Here is a 27710-nt window from a genome sequence, read left to right on the forward strand (position 1 = left end):
TTCACATGTCTAAAGGTGTCTATACTTTACATGTCTATAGGTCTCTATACTTTACATGTCTATAGGTGTCTATACTTCACATGTCTATAGGTGTCTATACTTTACATGTCTATAGGTGTCTATACTTTACATGTCTATACATGTCTATGCTTCACATGTCTATAGGTGTCTATACTTTACATGTCTATAGGTGTCTATACTTTACATGTCTATACGTGTCTATACTTCACATGTCTATAGGTGTCTATACTTTACATGTCTATAGGTGTCTATACTTTACATGTCTATACGTGTCTATACTTTACATGTCTAAATGTGTCTATACTTCACATGTATATATGTGTTTATCATTACTTTATATGTCTACATGTGTCTATACTTCTTGTGTCTGTATGTGTCTATACTTTTTATACGTGTCTATACATTTTATTATAAAATGGACCTGAGTGGGGAATTACAATGAGAATAACTCAGAACAATTCCTTGGCTGTTTTGCTGGTGACACATGACTGTACAGCTGCATCCTGCTGACAGATGTTCTGTATGTATTTCTTTACATACTGTACATATATACTGCATTACAATGGGAAGCTGCACACACACTTGGGTGTGAGAGTGATAACAGATACACATATTTCCGGTCTGGTTTTGATACACAGGCTGTCTGTGCTGTACTACTTGTGATTACACTTCTATAGAATAGAATTCTATTTTTGTTTCTACTAATTAGCTCAATTGAAGAGGTTTTCATCCACTTTATACATTATATATAAATTATCATTAAAGGGGTTTTTCTATTCACAGGAAATGAAATAAATAGTTATTATTATTAGTTATTATGGGAAAACCTCTTTGATAATTATTGAAAATGGAAGATCTGTGCTCCATTTACTTCTAAGGCTAAGGAGACAAGAAAAATCACTGTGGACCAGACGGATGCAATCCAATGGACTTGTTTATGAGCATCTAGCCTTAGGGAGTATTAGTCCCATGGAAGTGAACAGAGTACAGGTTAAGCACCATTAAAGGAAAAATATATAACATATGGTAAGACAGAAGGTGGATTTGAGGCTAATTCATCTCTCCTATGTTGTAGTTTTTAGCTATAGTTCTTAGCTTGTATGTCATAAATACAGCATAAAATCCATATTAAGGTAAGTAGGGTACTCACAAGGTCACTTATGTATGAGATATTAGACTTTTTATAAATCACACTCTCCCCTCAAGTGTTGAAAAGCTTCTCTATACTAAGTACAAGTAGTTTGGACGTTACAAAAGTTTCTGTGTTGTGAATTTGTATAATATCTTCAGATATTATTTTATGAATCCTCAGGGCCAGCGTTGGGGGGTGTCAAACTGCCCAGGGCCTGCTGTCCTAAAGGGGCTCCCTGCATGTGGACTTTTGTGGGCAAAGGATGTATTGCTCTTTTAATACCCCTTGGTTAAATATATATATATATATATATATATATATATATATATATATATATATATAATTCCTATATTTATATAGTGCACACAGATTACGCAGCGCTGCACAGAGCTTTCCAAATCGGTCCCTGTCCCCAATGGGGCTCACAATCGAATGAACCTACCAGTATGTTTTGGAGTGTGGGAGGAAACTGGGGGACCAAGAGGAAACCCACGCAAATACGGAGAGATCATACAAACTCTTTGCAGATGTTGACCCTGGGACTTAAACCCAGGTCCCCAGCTCTGCAAGGCCAAATATATATTTCTTCCATTATCTGTCTAGCTAGCTAAATATATTATCGTTCATATTTATCTTCAATCTCCCTATCATCTGTCTATCTCCCATAAAATTCTCCTGCAGTCCATATCACAGATTGCCTTCCCATACTACTGTGTTTAAACTACAAAGTGTTATTACTGCACAGGGCTAAAGGAGCCTCTTGCTGAATGTGACTGTTTATAAAATAGTTTTATTTTGGGGCCACACTTTAAAGCATAGCTGAAAAGTTATAATGATTTTACCAAATCATTGAAAATAAACAGAAGGACCGCTACTTTGTGCTGCTCGTCCTTTTCTTTCCAAAGTTATGGCATATTCTGTTCTGAAATCATAGGTGAAGTGGAGACTAATGTCTGTCAGTCTATGCCCTCAAGCTGAGGCCAGTTAGCTTGCCCACAGATCCCATGATGTCTTGTGTTCTCTTTCAAAGTAATGTAGCATTAAATCCATTTAGTTTCCCACAAGTAAATCCACTGAACCCTGCATAGCGCACATACAGGGTTTATATGATGTATGGCCTGGCAGCTTCCATCACATAGAGGAGCAGGTAACTTAAGTCATAAGTAACCCAGTTACATGCGGTCTATAGCCTGTGCTGTGTGAGCTCTAAGGGTTAATAGCTTATCTGCACCAAGCTGATGACAAGGTGGGGGAGGGGAGCAGCATGAGGTGCAGAGACAGAGAAAGTTCTGTAGAATCACAGACTGGAATGGAGGAACTGATAGGGAAAAGGAAGATTTTGTACATCACTATTCTGTGCAGGAGACATCCGTATCCACAATCTTGAACACTCTGAGCTCTTCTATATACACTGAGAGAGCTCTGTCACATGACCTCCTCCTCTGTGAGCAGGGAGCAGCCCTCCCCTCCCATACATTTTGACAGATAAACTGACAGATAAACAAACTATAAACAAAGTACGGTCTCCAGGGGCTCCTTGTGAGCAGAGGGAGAGAAAGCAGCTCCTGCAGCACTGAGGTAATCTGAGGGGGATAGCAAAGAAACTGGTCCATATAGGTAACAAAGATAATATGCAAATTTGTTTTACATCCCAAGAGCTATTGATTTGTGGGGGAAAAAATCCTTTACAAAACAATTACTCTTTAAGTTTTGCCCAGGGCCCCACTTTGTCTTAAGCCGGCCCTGCTCATCCTGTATGTCCCATCCACTATTCCCTTCCTTGTCTCCATTAGTAATGAAGGGGTATGCTCACTTTTCTACATTCCTCTTACCTTTATAATGCTGTCCCGGCTATAAGTCCTCTACGGCGGACTGATTGAGGTCATAGTATTTTGCTGGTTGTTAGTTTGGAGCTAATCCAGATTATGTGGATCATAAGACTCCACTCCACGGAATGCACAACACTAGGGATGGACGCCACCTCCTCTTACATGTTTTATTATCCATCCATGACAGCACACAATCATCACATATGTTATATGTATCCAGAGGAAATAATGCAGACACAGCCCATCATCTGTAATTCCAGTTTTATCTCTCTGATGTCAGGAACATCATTTGTATAATCACATTTTCCAAATAATGTGGGGGGAGCATCTGACATCACACGAGATCCGTCCATAAAGATCGGCCATTGCCAACAGACTGATAACCTGGGATCAGCCACCAATATGTCCTATAGAGTGAAGTTATTAGACTCAGATGCATTTTATAATCAGTCCTCCTATCGGCTCCATTCAGCAGGGGGGTCGCGGGGTCCTTTCGGTTTGCCTATACGAAAGTTAAATCCTGAAAAAAAGAAGAATTGCTTTAGTTGGTTCAACAAGAGGCGAAATCAAACTTTAGATGTCAGATTTTTGGTTCGCAGCACAACCCCATGGATAAAGAGTCAGATGTAACCAACTTACTCCGAGCAGATAATTACAATCAATTCATTATATTGGACTGGACTGTACATTAAAAGGTGAGATTACCCGTGTAGTTGTCACTGGGGTAGTCACTGGTCCCAGTGTATAGAGATACCAGTGAAGAAGGGAAGGGAAACTGAAATAGAGCATAGGGGGTATTGACTTACCCATCCCGGTAGCAGCTGCTGGTGCTCGTCCTTTGGGGATGTCAGTCACATATTCATAGTCGAGAGCTTTAGCTGCAGAGAGGAGATACGTGTCTTATATGTGACACCCAGCAAATGATTTCCAGGTAGATAAATGTAAAAACGTGTTTTCTAAATCTCAGCAATAAATGATTGTATGGTGTGTGCCAACATTGCAAATATGTAGATCATCTCGGTAGTAAGATAATACCTCGGACATCACACTATCCCCTGACTCCATAATACAAGGAAAGTATCTTCACACACTTACACTGATTGTCTGAGACACTGGGTACGGGATGGCTCCACCGGATTTCAGCCTTCACATGGTGAGAGTACGGCTCTGCGGCAGGAAGAAAGTCAGACAGAGTTAACCAGTCCAAACCTGCAGAACGGCCATCTGCAAGACACAGGCATACACTGGGGGCCACAGAGACAATGCACTGACCTGCCATGCCTAGATAATACCCCAATCATCTACACCTTGTATTATCGGTGTGTGTGCTGGATAGCAGGGGCTGACCTTACAGCTCTGTATCCTCAGTGGTCATATAGATATATATATATATATATATATATATATATATATATATATATATATATATCATAAAAATGACCTAACAGATCACAAAATCAAGTCTTTATTTAAAGCTGGTCAGCCAAAAAATAACCTTAATAACTGATGTTTTTATAAAAACTTTTCATAACAATATACACGGATGACTGAGGCAGGTGAGTCCCGCCACCTTAGGCCAGCAGCCATGTTTCATATTTAGGCTCCAGGGGATTGCAGTTAATTTATAGGTCACATCTACTTCTACTTTCAATATAATGAACCGAGCTGTAAGACAAATACAGAGACTATGCGGAGACTATGCTGGACATTACAGACAGAGACCTGCTCGTATATGGTGTACACAGAACAGATCATTCTCATGTGATACAAGGAGAGAAGCCATGATCTGTGATATATGATTCGGTAATATGGAGAGTAAGATCTGACCAGCCCTGTACACCCAGCCTACACACAGTGACTGACCGCTCTCCCCACATCAGCGTGTACACAGAAGACTGGGATCAGCAGGACTCTCACAGTCTCTCCTAGCAGTCCTGTCAGCATTTACTCTGAATTATACTCCATTATCCTATAACCCTACATGTCACAGCATTCCCCCCCTCTATCATATCCTCTCAGGACAGCAGGTAATAAATACTCATGTTTGAAGCTTTTAATATAATTACATCCCTTATGACCTAACCTAAGACACAGACACGTACTGAGCAAACATGGTTTTATTAAAAAATAAATACAAAAATACAGAACAGACATGTACACAAAAAACATGAAAAACACAACATGACACAAACACAAAGACTGTACATTGCATCCCTCTGTCCATTCTCTATACGACGAATATACATTAGCAGAAATGGTAGCCTACAGGCCTGGGCTCATCTGACCTGGTATCAGTTACTTACTCTGCCAATAACTATTTCAGTAGTTGCAGGGCCCCTCGTAAAAGTAAGCAGATATATGTAGTAGTACAGACATAAGCCGCAGCCACCAAATGCTTTGCCATCCAAGCCAAGGACCAGTGTGCAAAGCAACATTCATACTTCAATTAACTTACCATAGAGCCCACATGTACCAATATGGTGGCAGTGCCCATTCAGCCAGTATGCAGTACAGTGCCCATTCAGCCAGTATGCAGTACAGTGCCCATTCAGCCAGTATGCAGTACAGTGCCCATTCACCCTGTATGCAGTACAGTGCCCATTCAGCCAGTATGAAGTACAGTGCCCATTCACCCTGTATGCAGTACAGTGCCCATTCACCCTGTATGCAGTACAGTGCCCATTCACCCTGTATGCAGTACAGTGCCCATTCACCCTGTATGCAGTACAGTGCCCATTCACCCTGTATGCAGTACAGTGCCCATTCACCCTGTATGCAGTACAGTGCCCATTCACCCTGTATGCAGTACAGTGCCCATCCAGCCAGTATGCAGTACAGTGCCCATTCACCCTGTATGCAGTACAGTGCCCATTCATCCAGTATGCAGTACAGTGCCCATTCAGCCAGTATGCAATACAGTGCCCATTCACCCTGTATGCAGTACAGTGCCCATTCACCCTGTATGCAGTACAGTGCCCATTCACCCTGTATGCAGTACAGTGCCCATCCAGCCAGTATGCAGTACAGTGCCCATTCACCCTGTATGCAGTACAGTGCCCATTCATCCAGTATGCAGTACAGTGCCCATTCAGCCAGTATGCAGTACAGTGCCCATTCACCCTGTATGCAGTACAGTGCCCATTCAGCCAGTATGCAGTACAGTGCCCATTCACCCTGTATGCAGTACAGTGCCCATTCACCCTGTATGCAGTACAGTGCCCATCCAGCCAGTATGCAGTACAGTGCCCATTCACCCTGTATGCAGTACAGTGCCCATTCATCCAGTATGCAGTACAGTGCCCATTCAGCCAGTATGCAATACAGTGCCCGCAATATGCAGTGCAATGCTCATACGGACCATATACCTTGGAGCCCCCATCCAGCCATAATGCAGCAGAGTTCCCGCTAGTCAGATGACGCTGCAGGCCCGGTTACCCCACGTGCAGTGAGCTGTCTATTTAGCCAGTTTGTAATAAAGTGCTCATTTGTCTATTGTACAATGCAGGGTCTAGCTGTCATCTGTACTGAATATGTACTGTATATGTATGCACATTTTCTCTATGTTTGTAGGAATTCACTGGCATCTTCACTTCCCTCCACATCTCAGTACAGGGGACATTTTGATGGGCACTCTTAGCATTTCCTTACTGTTATACAGACAAGTCTGGTCAAAGATGACAAAAGTTAGGAATCTAATCAGAAATATATGGGCCAGAGAAAATCCTTGGGGGATCCACAAGTGGCTCATGGGTGGTGGCAGGACAACAGTGTGTTAAGGAACTCCATATACTCTCTATTTAGTATAACACTTCTTTCTGGAAGTCCAAAATATTATATAGTCTTGTTACATGGAGAGGTAATACCCATGCTATAGCATGCTGTATAGAGAGGCCCTCCGCTCCCAGGCTGCAGTACGTACAGCTGCTGTCTGCTTCTCCGCTCTTTTACTTTCCGGAGACTTCTGTGTGTTCATTATCTTGTGTATTTATATGTTTGTGTCTTATTCTAACTCCCCAGGAAGGAAGCAGCACATGGAGCCGATGCCTGGTAAAGGCCATAACGCAGCAAACCGCCCCCTGCCTGTGCGTTTACCTGTACTCGGTAGGTTGACCTGACTGTATTCAACAGAAGTGACTGCAGGTGGAGCTGGGTTTTCAGCCAAAGCATAGGAAGAAGAAATGGGAGCTGGGTTGGAGGTAATAGTAGACATCCTGTTGGATTTGGGAACGACAGAGCTGTACAGTTGATCCACCGGTGTAGATGGCGATGAGCGGGGTCTGACGTTGTCATACTGGACATGAGAGGAAGCCGGGGGCCGCGTATCCACAGTCACACTTCCCGGAGATGGCCCCGGTATGGTGGGCTTTTTATTCACAACTGCGTATGTGTTCATGTCTGACTGTGGCGGGGGTAGGGATACTCTGTACAGAGGAGGGAGAAGAAGATGTAAGGTACATGGAGGCTGCAAGGATGCTGGGAGAACATTAGCCTTATGTGGAATAACTTTTGGAGTGTGCATAATGTATGTAAAAATGTATTATCCACACGATAGTGCACCCGTTTTCTGGTGCTTGGCAGTGGTGGGTTGTGAAGAAAAAAAGAAAACAAGTGCACTAGGTGCCAAGCCCCTGGTGATCCTAGAGTCTGCATCATCAAAGTGCTGTACATGCATGATGGATCACACAAGTGCTAGTAGTGCAGTATACAGTATGTATACTACGGATGAGGCCAAAACCCTGGTCACCCCTAGTACACACAAGAACAACTCTACAAATCACATTTCCAGAAGTCACCATGCTCCCACCCGCTACAGCTCCTCTGCACAATGTTCAGGTGCTATGGATGTGCCCTGTAAGTGGCCATATCTTACCATAGCAACAAGTCATTGCATAAGCAGTTTTATAACGTGATGACTTCCCTAGAAATGTGCTGGTTCTGAGTTTAACTATTAAGATTCTGACATATAATTTATGTGTTTATGTTTCCAAACAAATTAGGTGTCAGTGAAGGAAATTGTTATAGTCAGACCTGTACACTTGTCAATATTCTGTTACTGGGACTTACATGATCCATTACAGTTTATTCTAAAGAAAATTTACAGGGAGTCTCAATGGAGCGTATTGTTCTCTGTTATCAGCCCTTCCAGGCTGAGGAGGGATTGGAGGTGTTAACTTTAGTGTCCTTTACTGACTGCCCCTATTATCACTTCCCCTAGCCCTTGAGGTTAAAACTGACTGATAAATCTACACTTCTGCCTGGTGGTCTCGGTGTAAATCTCTTACCGTAACCCGTGGTTCCTCCGCTTTTCTCGGGTCTGGGTCCAGTTCGCCGGTCTTACGGCTGCCACATCATCGTAGAAGGGCGCTTTGTTCTGTGTGGACAGCAGGACAGACTGAAGAGGTGACACAACAACCAGCAGATGATAGAGTGACGGTCCGCCACATTCAGGAAGTTACCCTTCCTGTTTTCTCATAATACCAAATTCACATTAACTCTGTTATGCCTCTCATGTCATAGGCAGCGCTCACATGACACTCCAGGAGGTTTAGTGTATGAAAGTGTTCAGTGACAGGTTTATAAATTATATGGCGCTACTCTAGTGTGGGGTCTAGTAGCACCACCACAGCGTCACCAGTAAACTTACTGGGGGGCATTTATGAATTGTGCTATAATTCACACTGGGATGTAAGATTGTGATATAAGGGGTTATGGAATTAGTGCAGGACCAAAAAGGTTTAGAACCGTCTCCACATTCATGAAAGTGAAATAGAACTTCATAGACCGGCTTTTTGCAGCTCAGTGTGCACTAAAAATTGTGACAAAAAGTATCAGAAAACTAGAAGTGCAGGAAAAGTGTCAGGATTTCAAAACTGCACCCAAAAAAGCGTATTGAAAAAAAGACAAATATTTTGGCACCAACACTGCATAAATCAGGCGCAACACTTCATTATACAATCCTGGTGACTACCTCCTTTCCAAACTAGAGCAATGATAGGGACTGTGGGAAAGAGACTGTAGGGAGCAAGATAGAGACTGTAGGAAGGAGGAAAAACAAACTAGAGCAATAGGAGACTGTAGGGAGGAGGATAGAGACTGTAGGGAGGAAGAAAGACAAACCAGAGCAATAGTGATAGAGACTTTTTTACTGAGTCTATACACAGCATCAAAGAAAGGATTGATCACTCTTAGATTTAGGCTCAATGTAAGGATGATGTCTCATCAGGGCCCATGAACAGACATAGAAAGCCCAGAACCTGCGATGCTGCCTGTGAAGGAAGCTTGGATCTCAGCAGTGATTGTTGCACCACATGATCTTTATTCTTTGTGACTTTTCATCTAGGATTGTGTAATACTTTATTTTCTCACCTCCTTCAGATTTTCATAGTTGTGACTTTCTTTCAGCTCCTTCTCAAACATTTCAGTAATGGCATGATAGAGGAAGTCGTACTGCTCCTAAGGAGAGAGAGGGATCATCTTCCATACTGTACAGAGACAGTAAAGCCTAACTGCAGATAGCGACACAGGGTATGTATTTAGTCTGTGTGACCTGCGCAGGAGGTGATAGTGCGCCCCTGTCATTGACTATCTTGTTGTGTTCAGTGCATTTGTTTCTATTAAGTTGCCATCAATTCAAAGGGCGCATTCACATGGTGCATTTTGGTTGCGTTTTCAAACGCATTAGAGCAACTGAGGAGCGGTGATTTGCCTAATTACATTAATGTTAAGACTTGCGTTTACAAAACGCATCGTAAATGCGTTGTTAAAGTATGTGTTAACAATGCGTTTAACAATATTGTAATTAGGCAAATCACCTCTCCTCAGCTGTTCAAATGCGTTTCAAAACGAAAACCAAACGCAACCAAAACGCATCGTGTGAATGCACCCATAAAAGTAAGTCGACAGCACCTCCGCTACATGCATTTACTCTTAGACATGTTCCTTTGTGTAGCCTAAGGTTACATACATACAAGGAAGTAGGGGAAACATGGATGAAGAAGTAAGCCTGACATTATTTACTGCGTGATACAGAAATGCATTTTTATTCATATTTTTCACACAGACTCCTCTCATCTCCTCACATACCCTGGTCTGCACAGCAGATGGTCGCTGGCGCCTCATTTCCATCACCACCTCGAAGATACTAAAGTCACTGGGGACCCTCTAAGACATAAGAATACAGCACAGGTAACACATTAGTGCACAGGAAAGAAATGGGATGGATGAGGAACAGTCAGACTCGGAAATCTATAATAATGTTATAATAAGATGCAGTGTTGGAAAAAAAACTGTGGGTTCCCGCTCTGCCATCCAAAATGTCAGTCAAAGAGGGGACAGAAATATGAATATTCTTTAGTGAACGGTTCATAACAGATGAGCAGCTTCTCCCTTGGTGCCCTTAAAATGATGGATTCATAACTGTATTCACTAATAACAGCAAACAATAAATCATCACTTTTCATTTCTCTGAATATCATAGACAATTTAAATAAATCCTAATTCCCCAGCATATTTATCACTGTAATAATCCTATACAAATAATATATACATATATATACGTATATATAACTAGTCCGCTAGTCCTGTATTGCAGTGCTGCCCACTGGTGGTATAGTTTCCATACTTCACCTGCTTATGTAGAAGACACTGGATGTATTCCACAGTACAGATAACACCCGTCCGGCCACAACCTGCACTGCACAGGAGACACAACATAATTACACTAAATAATAACATCATAATAAAAGATGATTTTTTAAAATAATTATAGTCCCCACTACAGCTGGTCGCTGCTAATGGTTTCCTCAGATATTCAGGCCCAGTAGGAATTACACAGTAAAAAAGTATCATATGTGCAGTTTGCATGTTCCCATAAAACTGCACTCACCTACAATGGACACAAATTGGGGCCTTGTGTTCTCCCTGGTGGTGACGCACCAAGTTGATCATTTCCAGGAAGCAGGCGTAAGAGTCAGGTATTCCTCGATCAGGCCACGCTATGTACTGGAAGTGTTCCACCTCTCGCACTTCCTGCAGGCAGAAGGATACCATCACTTTATCAGGAAAAGTACAGCAGATAATCCTGCAGCATCCATTAAGTCCCCTGAATAAGTACTTGTACTGTTTTTACTGGGAGGAGTAGGGGTTAAATGTAAGGTGTGAGCAATTGTTAGCACATATTTTAACACATGCTACTTTGTTGTGAAGCTACAACTTATCAGCAACAATATCACTAGAATAGAATAAACTATATAAATCCCATTGGGAAATTATTTAATTATTTTGTGCACCATACTCAATGGCCAGTCAGTAAGCAATATATTACAGGACAGTACAGAACAGGCGCTACATTACAACACTACCTGTGCCAGGGGGCAGGAGGAGGAGAGCGATATAAGTCCTTCGCTCTTGTTACTATTTGGTTGTACAGTTCCATTGTTTTCCGGATAAATGAATTGTGGAATCTCACCAGCAACACACCAGGCAATAATGATTGCTATGTTGTTGAAGTAATATGCAAAGTAGTGTGTGGGTGCTGTTTATAGCAATGGGGTCAAATGTCCAAAGGCATCTACTGTGCCAGACCTCAGGGTGCGTTCACAAGTGGCGTTCTGATGCATTCATTTTCATGTTACGATGCATTTGGTTGTCATGAAGCAGCCAAACGCATAGTAACATGAAAACGCATGCATGAACACATTGGGGTTCATTTACTAAGGGGCCGAATCGTTTCCCAAATATTACCAATTTGTGACGTTTTTCCCTGAATTGCCCTGGGTTTTTGGCACGTGGTCGGATTGTGTCGCATCCGCACCGGCTTGCACGCAATGGAAATCGGGGGCGTGGCCATCGGAAAACCTGACGGATTCGGTAAGTAAATGAGCCCCATTGTCACAGGGACCCAGTGCTTCCCCACTTGTTTTCTGGGCTCTCTGGATGACTTTATTCAGCCAGTTCTTTTCCTTTCCGTTTATGCATCCTCCCCAACATTCTGGGGCTCATTTACTTACATTCCCGCAGAGTTCACGAAAAGGGTACTGTCCGATGATAATGCACTGTGGCGCGATTCACCGATATCCTGCATGTGTCGCTTCCTCACTCAGGTCCAACCGACTTCAACATCTTTTACGTGGTGCATGGAAGTGCTTGGTCTTGCGAGACAATTAGAATGTTAAATCCCACGCTCAGGTCGAACCAGTCGGATCGTCCAATGGCACGCCCCCCCAATTTGTGTAGCATGGAAGCCGCGTGCGGCACAATCCAAGCACAGACATAGTCCGACAGAAGTGCGATCTATGTCTTTTTTCTCCAGAAGGTTGGTGGAATTCATTCTTAGTCAATTATTGTTACCACTTGAGGCATGCGTTCACATATTGCCTTTACATTATGTTAACAGTGTGTTTACATTGGCCCAGATATGATATTGTTCCTGCGCCAGTTTTGTGTCTAAGTTTGCACCAAAAACACTGTGGCCCACATTTATCAATTACAGTGCAAACTGCACTTTGTGACATGTGGCCTGTGACATGTGCAGGGGGCGCCAGATTCAGGAATTCTGCATGAATCTGGAGCTCTCCGCTCGGCTCCGACAGAGTGCACCAATTTTATTTGGTGCTCCTTTGACATACGGCTTGCAACACATTTCTGTCAAACTCTGCATGATAAAATGTGGTGTACGGTCCGACTGTGCACCGGAACGCCCCATGTAGTGCAGAAATCTGTGTCGCTTGGGGTATAGTGTAGCTGTGACACAAATGAGTTTCGTGCGACACATATGTGGGGCGGACACTTCTTAAATACATATGCAAACAGTTTGCACTTGAAAGAACAAAGTCTGACAAAAAATGTTGCAGGGACCTTAGTAAATGTGGGCAAATGTTCAGCAAAAAGGTGCAACCGTGTCCCATCCTGAAAACAGACCAAATAAACTAAGAGCCTGCGACACCATTGGATTATCTGCCACAAACTGCACCGTAGTGAGAAAACTGCACTAAGGCAGATTACACCTTCCCATATTTCTGGGCCAATGGGGCACATTTACTTACCCGGTCCCTGCGCGATCCCCGATCCGGACTGTCCAATGAGGATGAACTCTGCCACGATGTGGGTTAGTCACAGACAGTTATGCAGCAGCCATCCCATAGCTATCCTTCCCTATACAACGTCCATTTCTCCTCACCGCATGATCACACGGTGGAGTTTAATAGGAGCAGTGATCATGCTGCTTCCTTTAGGGCACGTTCACACATTTCGCATCCAAAACAAAATGTGTGACTGCACCCTCAATGGGGAATATGTAGCATACATTTCATGCCAGGTTCTGGTGCATAATGTATGTCACAGCTTTTATTGCAGGGGCTGGCTTTGCACCAAATGTTATGACTTTTGGCACACTTGCTCCCTTGCGCCCCTTTCCTGAATTGTTTTAAAATTTGCATAAATTACCGTGTAAATCTACTCCAACTAGATTCTACATTTGTTTCTTGATTTGAGTTTCCAGTGCCATCCTTTACAGGGACACCGGAACACAGAACTCAGCTATTTCTGTCAGTCCCATATTATTGAATGGAGTGGCAGTGCATGTGTTACTCCCTTCATACTCCTCATCACTGTGATCCATAGTTCTCCCAGCACTGGGGCCCCTAGAGATCATACATGAAACATTTCTCTGTGACCTATACACTCACCTCGTGGAACATCACTGTGAGATTACGAAACACGACTTCTGCATTCACTATGGTTTTTGACACCTGTATAAAGAAACATATATCAGACCCTGAATAGGAGCGGTCAGCCCTGATCATTAGTTATATACAGAGTACAGGAAGTATACTGACCGTACTGACTGTGAACGCTCCATACAGCACAGTCTCTTGGTCTAATGGCCAATATCGTTCACATTTTTTCTGTAAAAGAAGTCTCTACTATTAAAGGGCTATTCCAGGAATAAGCATACATCATATTCAAATGGGTCATTAAAATATAAGCTATAATGAAGAATTATTTTGCTACTGGCCCTTTAATCAGTCCTGTGACTTTGTCCCTATGTTGGAGACACAAGACAGGACAGAAGATGTCATTGGTCATCTGTCCACATTACATGTGCATGTGATCATTACTATGCTTGGCTATAGTCTGTTAGTTGCGGTGCACCCAGTATGGCTGGTGTTGTGGTGAGACGTCATCTCAGTTAGGTCATGTGCCGTGATGGCAGTTACACATCATTACTATGGTACCAGAGCAGGACAGTCTGATACATCATCACTGGGAGCAGAGCATAAGAGGGAGCAGCTGTTACTGAGAACTGTGGGATCATGGGAGTTGTAGTATCCTATTGTAGCCATCTTGAAGATAACTCTATTTACATTAGAAAGCCCATAAAATGTTGTAAATCATAAAAGCAAACTGTTGAAACTCTGTTCTGTGATTATTGACATTTTGATTTGTTGTATTCATTTATTTATAGCATTATGGATTTTGTAGCAGATTTTCATATTCCTGAAATACCCCTTTAAATACCAAAGCCCAGAGAACTTACACCATTATATTATAACACCATATGAGACAATGATTCTTATATCCTAGAACTACGGTATCAGCGACAGGGTAAGAGCTTATCATTCCTATGGGTAATGGGTAATACCCTGTCTGTCCTGTAAGGTCATGTCCAGCTGATGTATTACATTCACCGGGTCAGATTTTTATGTTTTTTGATCATTTTACCTCTGGCTCATAGTCTCTGGTTAGAACAAGAGGAAGACCAGAACAATGTTTCTAGAACTTCCCCTTTATGACTTTTGTTCTGACATTATTGACAAGTGTGTTAACCAAATCTTGAAATACTGAAAAATAATCTCTATCCACCCCACTCATCTACATCTATCTCATATCTATGTATTATCTGTTTCATATCTATTATCTATCTATAGGACTATTTTCCAATATACTGTAAAACCGGGTTGGGCACTATTCACATCTGCTTCATAGCCCCCTTTGCAGATAACTAGATTCATGGAGAAAACACACAGGATATTCAGTGGGGTGTCATATGATGACACAAGAGTGAACAGAGCTTTATGTATCAGCCCAGGATGGTTACTATCGACCAACCATGTAGAACGCATTCATTTTCTTTTCTTTTTCAATGTTATTTCCTTCTCCAGTTTTTCCTATCACCCTGATATTACATAGGATTATGTTCAGGTTCGCAAACTGGACTCACCTTTCCTTGTTCTACCTCTCGGCACGCCATAACTATGACCTGTAAGACATACGGCCACAGTCAGGAAAGGGTTCATAATGGTATGGAAAAGCAGAAGTCAGGGATACATTCACACACGCTGCTTAGTATGGTCATGTCTCAGTGACAAGCTAGCACACCAGACAATTGTATCACACCAATAAACACTATTTCTCCTGCACTGTATTCCAACATTTACCAAAGTATAATAAATAGTACTGTAACTAACCACGGTTGGGGGAATTTTGTGTCCTGTTGTGCATAACATGATTATAGAGTCAGGGTGTGGGCTGACATGGATATCTACTGCACAGATGGGGCAGTAGATGGGATACTAGTTGTATGGCGGAAATCTGTCATTTGGGATAGATTTTTCCCATACAACTATACAGGGCCCTGGAGCTAGAAGGGCACCACACAAGTGTTTATGGGGTTAAAAAAACACATACCGTAACCAAAAATATTCAGATTCAATAGTCAACCATTCACAACACATCAGGTGTATATTTGTATATGCTGTATCCCAGGGCAATAATGGTGCTGGCTACTAGGATTAGAAAGTGTGACACTTGTACCGGGCAAAGCAACATTGTTTTTCCACTTGTGTATCTTGGGTCAATTCCTGGAGTGATGATACTTACCCTGACATTGTATTGCCATATCATCCTCCAGAAGTCCAGCAGTGTGTGGCTCAGGGGCCCCTGCGTGGCAATGTAGCGGGGCTGATTATCTACTCCCTGCGGAAGGGAACATATGGATGTGTTACAATACTTCACACTAGACATAGACTCCATCCATATATATAATCTGGTATGATAGGAGTGTATAGATGTGCAGGATAAATTGACTGTATAACTATAAAGTGCTCATGTTATTATCTGACAGATAAAATAGCTTCACATTTACGGATGTAATCAGATTTCTATCAGATCTGACATTTAATAAATAGAGAACTAAGTTTTTGATAGGGATCAGGACTGTGCATTATCTCTAAGCAGGATACAGCCATATAACAAGACAGGATGAAAGGCAGACCTGCCATTCAGGGCGCGTTCACACGTTGCGTTTTGACCTGCGTTTTCATTGCGTTTGAAACGCATATACAACAGCTGAGGAGAGGCGATTTGCCTAATTACATCCCTGTTAACATTTCCGCTTACAAAACGCATCGTAAACGCGATGCAATATGTTAACGAATGCGTTTTGTTAACGCATGCGTTAACATTGCGTTTACAAACGTAAACTGTAATGTAATTAGGCAAATTACCTCTCATCAGCTGTTGTATATGCGTTTCAAACGCAATGAAAACGCAGGTCAAAACGCAACGTGTGAACGCGCCCTCAACCTTAGTAGAAATTCCCGAGCAGATGAAGTGTTTCCCTGTATTACATGGTCATATATTTACACATGGGAATGGTTGACAACAGACTGTTAATCATTAACCAATGTAAAAGGGGCCTCAACGGTAAATGCTATCCGCATATATATATATATATACACAATGTATTAACCAGAAATCTGCAGATGAATATTCTGTCCTGTGTGCACACGGCCTGATTCAATATTTCCTCTGTAATAGCCAAGGGTCATCCCATTAATAAACTAGTCAGAGAGGCAGCAGGACATGTACTATATAACATGTAATAAAGATGACGAGGATCAGCATTTGCGCACTTACCTGTATAAAGCTGGCATTAATGTAATCAGATCCAGCTTCTTCTGCAAGCAAAGTGACCGGAACACGTGTCTGATCATCTGAAACAGCAAAAGATATCAATAGTAGATGAAACTATTACTATCAGACCCATTCTCCCCTCTCTATGTATTAATAGCTGCCTTGTACTTTGGATGTGTGCTTATCCTGGGAGTTGTAGTCTGCCGGTAGGAGACCACAGTACAATAGTGTCAGACTAGACTTTGCATAACTGTATGAACAGGCAAATCACTGATATCATATCATCGGTTACTGAATCCGTTCTTTGTATACAAATAATTATCTTAATGCGGCTTCCTAATTGTATTTCCACAAAACATGTACTAGGTATCCGTTACTGGGAAAGCTGAGTGATAGGATTGTGTTAGCTGTAATGGTGAGCGGTCACTGGGAAAATGTACAAAGTTTTCCAGGATGGGATAAGGAAAACCACGTCCCTTTTAGCTCCTTGTAAGGCAGCTCCTCTGACATCAAGCATGACCTACAAGAAGCCTGATGACAGGATGCGGGATTAAAAACAGATATCTTATACCCTTATGGAGTGTTATATATTAGTCAGACCATTCCTCACCACCTGATACATAACAGTACAGCCTACAAGCTGTGTCCTCAGTAGGTCACAGGACGGGTCTGCTGGATCTTACTTACATGGCAGGATATCTTTGTACCTATTCTTTTTCAGGTTTTCCTGACACCCTCCCACTTCTGTGGAATAGCTGCCATCCTGCCGAAAGGCTGCAGCGCGATTCTTGATTTCCTACAAAAATGTCATCAAAAAGAGGTGATTTAAATGATTGCATTTTACCTAAACTTTTAATAAACTTAATATAAATTACTCGTCCATTGTGTGTCCTGGAGGAATCTATATCTGGTCATTATATGACTTGTATTCTGCATTGTTTTGCAGTTGTTCCCTCTGCCGGTTCTATTATTCTCAGTAGTCTCAGACCTAATGGCTGGAGACTGCGGGGGATATTTGTGCACCGGTGTATGATAGCCCCGCCGCTGCTCTTTGGGGATCCTGCGCAGCGTTTATCTCTAAAGTAGACACATGTGAAAATTGGCTGGCTGCAGCGAGTGCGCAGCCGTGGGGACAGTAAAACCCTGCGGCAGCCCACTCCCGGGCGGCCCCACTCTTCAGCAGAGATTAGGTTATAAGGGAGGAAGAAAACAGCCTGATAGGTGGAGAAATAAATATTTTCCTTTGCTCATTTTAAAGAGGTTGTCCAAGAGTGAGTTAAAAAGAAAAACATGTACCCACCTAGTCTGGTGGGCTGGTGGCCCGCGCCGCCGTCTCTCTGGGCTCTGACCCAGCTTGTTGAAAGGGGCAGAGAAGCAGCCAAGGCGGCTGGAAGCATTGATCAGGTGCTGGGATATGTTTTGTTTACAGCGGCCACTTTGCCTTTTTTTACTCACTCTCGGACAACCCCTTTAAGTCATGCTTTGCAGTTCTCACATGTCGTCTTTCCCAGGCCCCCCAATAATATACAGTAGGGAAAGCAGAATAAATGGACGCAGGGATGATCACAGAATCACAAACAGAGGTAGAGTTTGGTTAACTCATCCCAAAAGGCAAGACTTCCCTAAAGAAGGCCCAAAATACATTGTAAGTGCACAAAAAGGGTAGTGGTGGGTAAAGGCAGAACAGGGACCTATGAATAAGAAGCAAGATATACACTAGTTCTCTGACTATTGTCTATATATAGTCATTAGTTCCAGCTCCCTTGTAAGAAATGATTACATACATTATAATGTTCTCACTTATTATTTAGGTTTCTTTTCTGTCGAAAAGAAACAATAACAATTTGCTTCAGAGTGGAAACCATCAGCAAGTAGACTTAGGGTACACTTACACAGCCGTATGCCGGCCCGGCTGGCACACCGGTGTGCGCTGGAGAGGAGGAGGTGAGCCCTCCCCCGTTCATAAGAGAAAAGCGGCGCACCACCCGCACACACGGGGAAAGATAGAGCATGCACATGTGTGGCACTGTACCGCCGCCAGGCCGCCATTGCCGTCTAGGCGGACATATATGTGGCCGCATATACATCCCCACAGACGGCCATGTGAATGCACCATTAGGGCTCATTCACTTGAATGCATGATTTCTCCAGTACTGTATTTCTGTGCTGTATGAATCCGTATATACGTGACGTATGTCACTGTATCTGCACTGTATAAAATACTGTATAAGGCTACATTCAAACAAACGTATGGGGGGCTTATATACGTCCCACACACAACGCAATGGCCTCACGGCGCCGTAGCGGAGCGGTACCATTCCGTAGCCCGCTGAAAGATAGGACATGTCCTATCTTTCGACGGAATATGGCGTTGGGCCCTATGTTACTCTATGGAAAGGGGTACAGGGGTGAGCGGCACACTACCCCTCCTCCTCTCCCCGGTGCCGATGCGGGCATACAACACAACGGCAATTTTAATGGATGGTTGTATCGCCCATTGAAATGTGGCCCTTTGTTACCTGTATGAAAATGGAACGGTTCTTGTGAAAGAAGTCTTAAAGGGGTTTTCCTGGGTTTGAAAAACATGGCTGCATTCTTCCAAAAACAGCCCCACACCTGGAAACAGGCAGTGTGTGGTATTGCAGCGTGATATTGCAGACTCATTTCTATACAGCGGAGTTGCGTCATGAAGCATTGTCAGCAGACGTGCTATTTATGGAAGAAACCCTTTAATCGTGTATTTATAATGAGCCAGTGAGACCGGTATATTAACGTAGAAGATTTGCTGCAGAATGTTATTTATAAATCCAATTAAGTAAAACAAAAGCAAAACTGTTATCAGAAATTTGATGAAATATTTACATTCCTTAACTCATAATATTTAAGAAAGCTTATTTATTCAGCGATTTCTATGCAACATACGAAATAATAAAGTTTCAGAGGAAGTTTCAGAGATTAGGCCTATGGGGGGGATTTAACAATGTGTCTCAGGTTCCGCCCGTTTCTAGCTGAAAAACTCTGGTCTTTTGCTGCGCCAGATTTATCACTGTGATGATGAATTCTGGTGCAGTATAAGACTGTCGGTTCCTATTTTTGGCCTAGTGTTAGTTGGTCTAAACTGTGCACCAGAATTTTGGGTGCACGGACGATTTCCTGCAAGCCACACCCCTTTCTCGAGAGGCCCATTTCCCCAAAAGCCACACCCCTTAATCGGATAAGTCGGAAAAAGGTGCCCAAAAAAAAGTCTAAAAGCCTTGATTTGATAACTGTGGTGCAAGGCATTTTAGATAGTGTTTTTGGCGCAAAACCCCCAGAATTGTGGCGCAAGTGCGTTTATAAATCTCCCCCATATGTTCTTGTTTAATTTTAGTAAATAATATATGTGACTTATGTGGCATGTATTTTATTACATGTACCAGGGAGCAGTGCATTGTGGGAGATCACAGTGTATGGGGTTATCCTGCTAATAGAGCATTGGTGAGCACCACTACCATGAAGGGGGGATAGTTGGTCTGTACAATATAAGGGTAGGTTATCAATCACAGTAACCTCCACATGATACTGGCACAGAAGGTTTCCCGCAGAACATGGTCCAGGGGATCACTCTGCTTCTCTCCTCGTGCGCCTTTTACCGCTGTTTGCCACCATCTTCCATCGCTCCATGGTCCAGTTCTAATGCTCAGATGTGCCTTTTAAGAAGTGGACAGGAGTCATCATGGGCGTCCTGACTGGTCTGTGTCTATGGAGTCCTATACACAACGAGCTGCAATGTCTTGTGTGTCCTGACACCTTGGACAGCAGGAAGTTTAATCCCCAGTTTCTACTACAATTACTTCTCTAAGGGATCAGACCAAATGGACCCGCCATCACCCTGACATCATATCCAATCCACCATTTACTGGTGACAATGTGGCTCTGTCACAATCTCTTAAATCCTTATTAAATACACAATTTTTCCTCCTTTCAATTGTTCATGCGCTGCCTGGTGTATCCCACCTCTTGCCAATGTCATAAGATAATTATTCACCCAGAGTGTTATAGCTGGTCTGGGTGCATAGCATAGACTTGTACTGTAATTATATAGCCTAGAATAGTATGGGCTGGCCTCTTAGTGATATAATCTCTCATAGTTTACATTGGCACGATATTGCATGTATACATTGTGGTGTCTGGTATAGTATTATGAAGCCCTGGAATAGCAGAGACGTATCAGTATATGAAAGAACTTAGATGGGATAGCAGAGGATGATCTCACATGGAAGTGACATGGAATGGAAATATTGATATGTGCTTGGAGCAGTGACTATAGTGTGATATATCATTGCAGCAATGGAGGTTTACTGTCCTGTGCTGTCTTATGTTATATGTGAGTTTACTAAAAACCGAGGAGCTCAGCTCAGCAGCCACCATTTGGTTTTGCCTCAATTGTTAGCGGAGTAGTTTGTGCCAAAACTGTAAAATCTGGATATTATCACTGGATATATATTTAAAAAGGGGATAGCCTTATCAATATACATTGAGTACAAGTAGTAAATAAGAATAGATAAGATATATAATAGTGATAATAGTGGAAAGAAATGGAAAATCCTCCTCACCTGAAACTCCTTGCCCAGGTGGTCCTCTCCTGCTCTGTATTTTGCAGCCTCCACTCTTGCCAAGAAGCCCCTCAGGTTTTCCTCCACCTGACTCATGATGTTTCCCTGCCCGGTGAGCAGAGACAACCTGCGGCTCCAGAGTCAGGGGAAAAGCAGCAGCAGAATGAGGAAGTGTCCTGAGCGAAGAGGCGGCCACTCCTACCTGCCAGTCCAGCACAACCGGAGGAACACCTAGCCATGAACTGTCAGCAGACACAGGGAGACAGTCAGGAAGAGAGCCGAGACACAGGCATGTGCACCAGCTATCATTAGGGTGTGTACCCAGGTAAAGGTACTATTTGTATATGTTTTATCGTAGGTAAGGCACGCCCAAAAGGCACGGCTTTTTCCTGTTCTAAATTTGGGGATCAATGACAATCTTTACGCAGTACTCACATAAGATCAATGCACCACAATTACAGAGGATCCTGCTTACGCCATTGTGGAACTGAGCTTGTTCTGGGCCCCCAGGCAGTACATACTATCCTCCATAGTCACTATGTCCTGTTCTATATGCCAACTAGCATTGTGCAACCATTACAGGCCCTACATATTCATGAGAGCCACGGGGCGCAGAGCTCTGCGGCCAACATGACCAGTCTATCCCTGTTATATTATGTGTACAATTCAGCTAAATGCCAAACTCATCGCCCATCATTCCCGGGACAATGATAAAACTAGGAAAATTAAGGACATCGATGACAGCTAAGTCCCTTACATAATGGACACTGGACCAGAACTGATAGTCCTCAAAAAAAGCTACATGATTGTTTAGTTGTTAAACATCTGCTCCCTTTTATCATCCAGTCTAAAAGAGCAAGAAACTGAAAAAAAAGATGATGGTCAAAAGGTATAACTATAGAAATGGATAAAGTCAGTAAAGTATGCACAAGACATATCACTGTTTAATCCTGATGGTCATTTAAATTGTGTTAGTTGGATATTAGATCAACATCATATAACAGCACACACACATACGACATCTACATCATTTAACGTCAGACAAATGGATCAGATGTCAATTCATACATACATAAATATGACACCTAAAGGTTGGAGAAAACAGGTCATCCAGTGTCAGCCACAATACAGAGAGGTGTTACATGCAGGATGTTATAGAAGCTCAGAAAAGATTAATGTACAATGCCACAACAAGACTATAAACTGATATATATAGATGGAACTGCACATAAAGTATATATGTATAGTTACACCTCTGTCACATTAACAATCTAAAGAGTGAGAAAAAAGTATAGAAAACTTACCTGTAGAGTAGAGGTCCTACAGGAAATATCCTATTACTGTAGTGTTTACTCTCCAAATTCACCTTAACACTAAAATGTATATACAAAAGAGATGTATATATAGAGAGTAAATACTCGACTGCTTCAATGCTTTCCCCAAATGGTAAGTGAAATATAAGATGAAATTTGACAACTAATCATAAATACAAACTGAGAAAGTGTATGGCATTGCATGCACATGCTGTATATCTCACTGTCCACACAAGCCTCACATTGCTACACAGGATGTAATAAGGAACTTTCTGTAAGACCAATGTAATCCTGGGGCGGGGAAAGCAGCACGCGAGCACAATTCACATGGTACAGATCCATCATGTATTATATACTGCCTGCAGTATATACTGTGCAACGTATCACCCTACACTCTGCAAGATGCCGGATCATCAACTAAGAAAAATAAGAAATAATTGAGGTCCCTTGCACTTTAAAGAGTCACATCTTAAAATTCACTCACTTTATGGTGGCATACAGAGATCATAAGGGGGTAAAAGAGGATAGTAAATAGTGGTTAATAAGAGATTATTGACTGGGGTTGTCTCAGCCGTTATTCTGGAGATAAGCTGAAGCCAGACATTATGCAGGGTGTTTCTAAAAGTCCCAGGACCTCCTTCTATTTCTCAGACCAAATAGAAAATGATATATCTGATACACCAGCAAGAAATGGGTGAGTCAGCTCATTTTCTATGCCAGTGATGGCCAGTGGCGTAGCTAGGAGAGGCAGGGCCCCATAGCAGACTTCTGAAGGGGACGCCCTGCCGGCTAAAAAATATACATATTACATTTCTATATACATAAACATATGGTTCATGACTCATACATACACATTTATACACTGTTACACACATATAGGGCATATACACATCACATATACACACATACAGTGCCATATACAGACGTACAGCATACATACACACATAAAGTACTGTATGTATATACACCATATACACATACAGAATATACACATCACAGATACTCACACATAAACAATATATATACCACAATGTGCAGCGTAATATGTATATAATGGTGCACATTCTTCATTCTTTAGTGTCAGGTCGGATGACAGAGCCCCCTGACACTGTGGGCCCCATAGCGGCTGCTATGGTTGCTACCACTGTAGTAACGTCCCTGGTGATGGCAAACATTTTATAGAATGAGCGCCCAAATTACAATCAAAACCCAGCTATTCATCACGAAGTGCTGACATGGCAGTAGCTATTACTAACTGCCACATCCTGAGAATGTCATTATCATTGAAAGAGGAGGAGAGATTTGGATTATCATTGTAGCATTCCTCCAGGGTATCCCTGACTGGGAAAAATCATGGAGTCCGGAGAACGGACTCCAATGATAATCTGGCCCTCTCTACACCTCCTCGTTCCTCCTGCACATTCCTGGGTCATAGGCCTGGGTGCCCATAGAGAGGGCTCTGGGTGCCACTGCTGACACTCGTGCCATAGGTTCGACATCACGCATCTAGGCTATGTCCAAAAAATGGCTGCCATCTTCAAAGACTTCTTATTGGATCAAGGACATGAGAAGGTGGTAGTGTAGCATCAAAGACGTGAAGTATAATTATTAGCCACAGTCACATTTGATATATTTATGATCTATAAGTAAATATTTGCATATATTAGGAAACAGTTCAGCCACTTACATAGGTTATTATATGAGATACCCCCAGAATTGTGCGTTAGTTTTGCCCCTTTCTGCTAAGCCACGTGATGTTGAGCAAAAATAGTTTCAAACACATAGACAGAAAATGTGGTGCAAGATATGGCAGATACGCCAGTTGTTGCTTTGGTATAGTCCTTTTCTCGTCACCTCCAGTTTCTTTGTAAGTGCTGGCAGTAGCAGGGTGGGGAGGGAAGTGACACTTATCAAGGCAGATCAGCCATTAATCTCTCAAATATATCTGAAGGAATGGGATAAAATAATTTCATTTCACGCATTACAATGCAAATGGTGCATAATAGATAGATACTATATAAATAAAGTCATGGTACTACTACCACCACTATAGACAAGCACATTCTCTGACACTCATTTACAGAGTGAATCCCACACCAAGGAGTATGACTGTAATGAGAATATATGGAAGTGATTATTATATTAGAGTGATAGGAAAAGTTTATAAGGAAAATTGTAAAAGAGGCTGTAGGACCCGGTTGGTGCCTCTAACAGGAATACAATATGAGATGAACTGTTCATGGAGGATACAGGCTCTTTATGGTATCCCGGCACATATGGTATTTGCCCCCAGATATTACAGCTGCTCCTGGAGATACTGTACACTACTGTCATAAAGCTTGGATTAATAATAAATCTATAGATCGAGTGGGCAAGGAGGTGGTGTAACCTGGAAAAGACATTCCTGACTTACCCTTTGTGTGTGTGACCAAGGGCAGCTTGAGAGGTGACAAATGTGGCCACAGAATATTCTGTATATATCACTGAGCTGTGAGTGTCCCTCCTATCAGTACTAGGAGTGACTGACTGTCTTATTCACTGGTTCCCCAGGTTATTGGACTCCAGACCAAGTATTGCTGGATCCCAAACAGAACCTGGGATAGTTGTATAATGATGTGATGGAACCAGTATGTAGCAGACAGTGTTCTTCTTCATGACACGAGCGGATCAAGCGATTCTACTGGTGTTCTATCTGGAGCCAGTTCACCCTGTGTGTGTGCCCTCACATAATCACAACTGGGTCAGAACAGTCTAGATGGTGAGTGTTTTGTGGAAATGACCATTTTTCTTCTTTCAATCCAATAATTCCCCACATCCCAAATTTTGGCTACTGGGCAAAATGTTTCAATGTGCATTGTCAAGGCCTCCATTTAACCAATGTGCATTTAACCAATGAGCACAACACTATTATTTACAGTTTTTATCACCGCCATCTGAACCCACATGTGCTGCAACAAAAATGGGAGTTGCACTTTCTGTCTGATGTTCAACACTTGGCTGCTATTACTCGGTCTTCCAACGATATATCTAGGTTCTACACACAATCTGGCTCAGCCACACACGGGTGTATACTGCCAGTCCTTTATAGCATGCGTTCCTTAAATTTGTAGCAAATTTATCCAAATTCATCTCTGTCCTGACTAGAACTTACCCAACTAGCTCATTGGATCAATGTGGTGGACAACATCTCACCAGGATAACCACAGTGACCTTGGGATGAGTGCGGAAAATACAAAAAGATGCAGCTTTCTTGACTACAGGACTGGATAAAGTTCTCATATACCTGCTACTAGCTGTATAATTATAGGGTGGTATAGGGCACTGGCTGTGTGAATGTCTACAATGTTGCATGGTTAGTTTCCTGTTTATTCGGCAGGTGGATACATCTGCTGTATACAGGTTTATATTTGTACAATATATATTACATGTATGTATCTCTGCTATGTGCAGTCAGCACATGTTGTTGTATACAGGCGGTCCCCAACTTAAGGACACCTGACTTACAGACGACCCCTAATTAAAGACGGACCCCTCTGCCCACTGTGATCTCCCGTGAAGCTCTCTGGATATATTACTGTAGTCCCAGATTGCAGTGATCAGCTGTAAAGTCTCTGTAATGAAACTTTATTGATAATCCTTGGTCCAATTACAGCAAAAAAAATTTTGAAACTCCAATTGTCACTGTGGCAAAAATGTTCTTGTCTGGATCTACAATTATAAAATATACAGTTTCGACTTACATACAAATTCAACTTAAGAACAAACCTCGGGACCCTATCTTGTACGTAACTCGGGGACTGCCTCTACTTAGACCCCCAATGTCCAAATATAAGCCCTTGTAAGGTCGGGACCACCAGCAGTGATCGGCCATTCATACAGAACCGGCTCTGGTACCACTGACAGAACATGGCAGAACCCTGTACACTACATCCCTAGCCACTAATAAAGTGTCTCTTCCTGCAGATCTTTGTGATTTTACAGGAGAAACGTGATGAATGTGAAAACGGAATATACACATTACATCTAGTTCTGTTGTACATCATACACACACGTATAGATCGATCGATACACGCACGTATGTATGTATAGATAGATAGATTGTCACACATTGCAGATGGGATCAGTATTGTGAATCCTTATCACTCAGGAAAACCTGAAGCTACGCTTTCTGTTTCAGGGGCTCCTCCCCCGCCACATGACTGGTCACATGACCATGACGTCTTCCGAGGTCCTGTAGCTTCCCAAGCACTGGCGTCTACTCTGCACGGAGCGGCGGAGCCCCCATGTCCGGTATATACTGGGGAGGGGGATTATATATGGCGGGGGTTACACACGGGCTGGGGTATAGACATACACACTGATCAGTCTGCTCTGCTTGCTGTCAGTGAAGGGGAACCTGGAGTTAACATACAGAGGCTTGTGCCTGCAGATCACAGATACACACACTGCTACAAAGTATCCGTGTTATGTATCCAATGGCCCTTGTACTGAAGGCTCCGCTGTCATCTGGGCTTGTAACATTGTGTCTGTGTAATGACAGCAAACAGTGAGATATGTAATGATGGAATATATATATATATACACACACTAGACTAGGCTGATATCTGGGACACTCAGCAGTCACACCTACAGGACATCCTGCTCTGGTTCTGTGACTTCTGGGCCGGTAGTGACAATGGATCTGACACCTTAGTCCGGTGCCTCTGTATTAGGAGCTGCTGTGCAGTCAGTATTATGTGCCTGGATGTTGACATGGGACTGCGCCTCCGGCACTGATATGATTATTGTTATGAGTCATGAGCTGATACAGTCTTGGGATTAACAGCAAGAGATTTACATGTGCAATGTCTGCTGGTAGGTTGAGGGGGGCTGCAGCCAGTACCCGGTGCCCATGTGAGCCTCATGT

General features: G+C 42.6%; 2 protein-coding genes across 12 annotated transcripts in view; one reads left to right on the plus strand and one right to left on the minus strand.

Moving 5' to 3' along the window:
- MON1B (MON1 homolog B, secretory trafficking associated) overlaps positions 1-27710 on the plus strand; it is a 35080-nt gene that overhangs the window by 2055 nt on the left and 5315 nt on the right. For 3 of the 10 annotated variants that reach the window (XM_072124982.1, XM_072124986.1, XM_072124984.1), the window contains 5 exons: positions 7000-7083; positions 9385-9507; positions 10043-10167; positions 17618-17716; positions 21539-21816. Coding sequence is in view for 4 of the 10 variants with exons in the window: in XM_072124977.1 (XP_071981078.1) it covers positions 27649-27658 (10 nt within the window). In the remaining 6 variants the exon portion in view is untranslated. Of the gene's footprint in view, positions 1-6999; positions 7084-9384; positions 9508-10042; positions 10168-17617; positions 17717-21538; positions 21817-26961; positions 27095-27174; positions 27659-27710 lie in introns of those variants that run through there. The other 7 variants (XM_072124983.1, XM_072124987.1, XM_072124979.1 and 4 more) reach the window with 5 other exon arrangements.
- Positions 3229-22961, minus strand: PTPN18 (protein tyrosine phosphatase non-receptor type 18). Of its 2 annotated transcripts, none has more exons than XM_072124988.1 (17): positions 22796-22961; positions 21492-21733; positions 17584-17692; positions 16900-16976; positions 15862-15957; positions 15203-15241; positions 13818-13886; positions 13668-13730; positions 10868-11010; positions 10609-10675; positions 10066-10143; positions 9349-9435; positions 8265-8374; positions 7075-7403; positions 4078-4149; positions 3789-3860; positions 3229-3502 (listed from the first exon to the last, which is right to left on the minus strand). In XM_072124988.1, exons 2-17 carry the CDS (start codon positions 21585-21587, stop codon positions 3438-3440), a joined length of 1572 nt encoding a protein of 523 aa, XP_071981089.1. In that variant the 5' UTR covers positions 21588-21733; positions 22796-22961; the 3' UTR covers positions 3229-3437. The 2 variants fall into 2 exon arrangements, with proteins under 2 accessions (XP_071981089.1, XP_071981090.1); XM_072124989.1 differs by having other exon boundaries at positions 8265-8353; positions 22796-22956.

This window comes from Engystomops pustulosus, chromosome 9, assembly GCF_040894005.1.
Source record: "Engystomops pustulosus chromosome 9, aEngPut4.maternal, whole genome shotgun sequence".
In the NCBI taxonomy this organism is placed as follows: domain Eukaryota; kingdom Metazoa; phylum Chordata; class Amphibia; order Anura; family Leptodactylidae; genus Engystomops; species Engystomops pustulosus.

Excerpts from the sequence above, each read along its gene's own strand:
- PTPN18 (XM_072124988.1), bottom strand. The coding sequence starts at position 21,587 with ATGAGTCAGGTGGAGGAAAACCTGAGGGGCTTCTTGGCAAGAGTGGAG. Across the intron at positions 13,887-15,202 it reads GAGAGGTAGAACAAGGAAAG|AAAAAATGTGAACGATATTG; the intron begins GTGAGTCCAGTT and ends CTTCTTTTACAG. Across the intron at positions 3,503-3,788 it reads AGCAGCTGCTACCGGGATGG|GATTTAACTTTCGTATAGGC; the intron begins GTAAGTCAATAC and ends TCTTTTTTTCAG.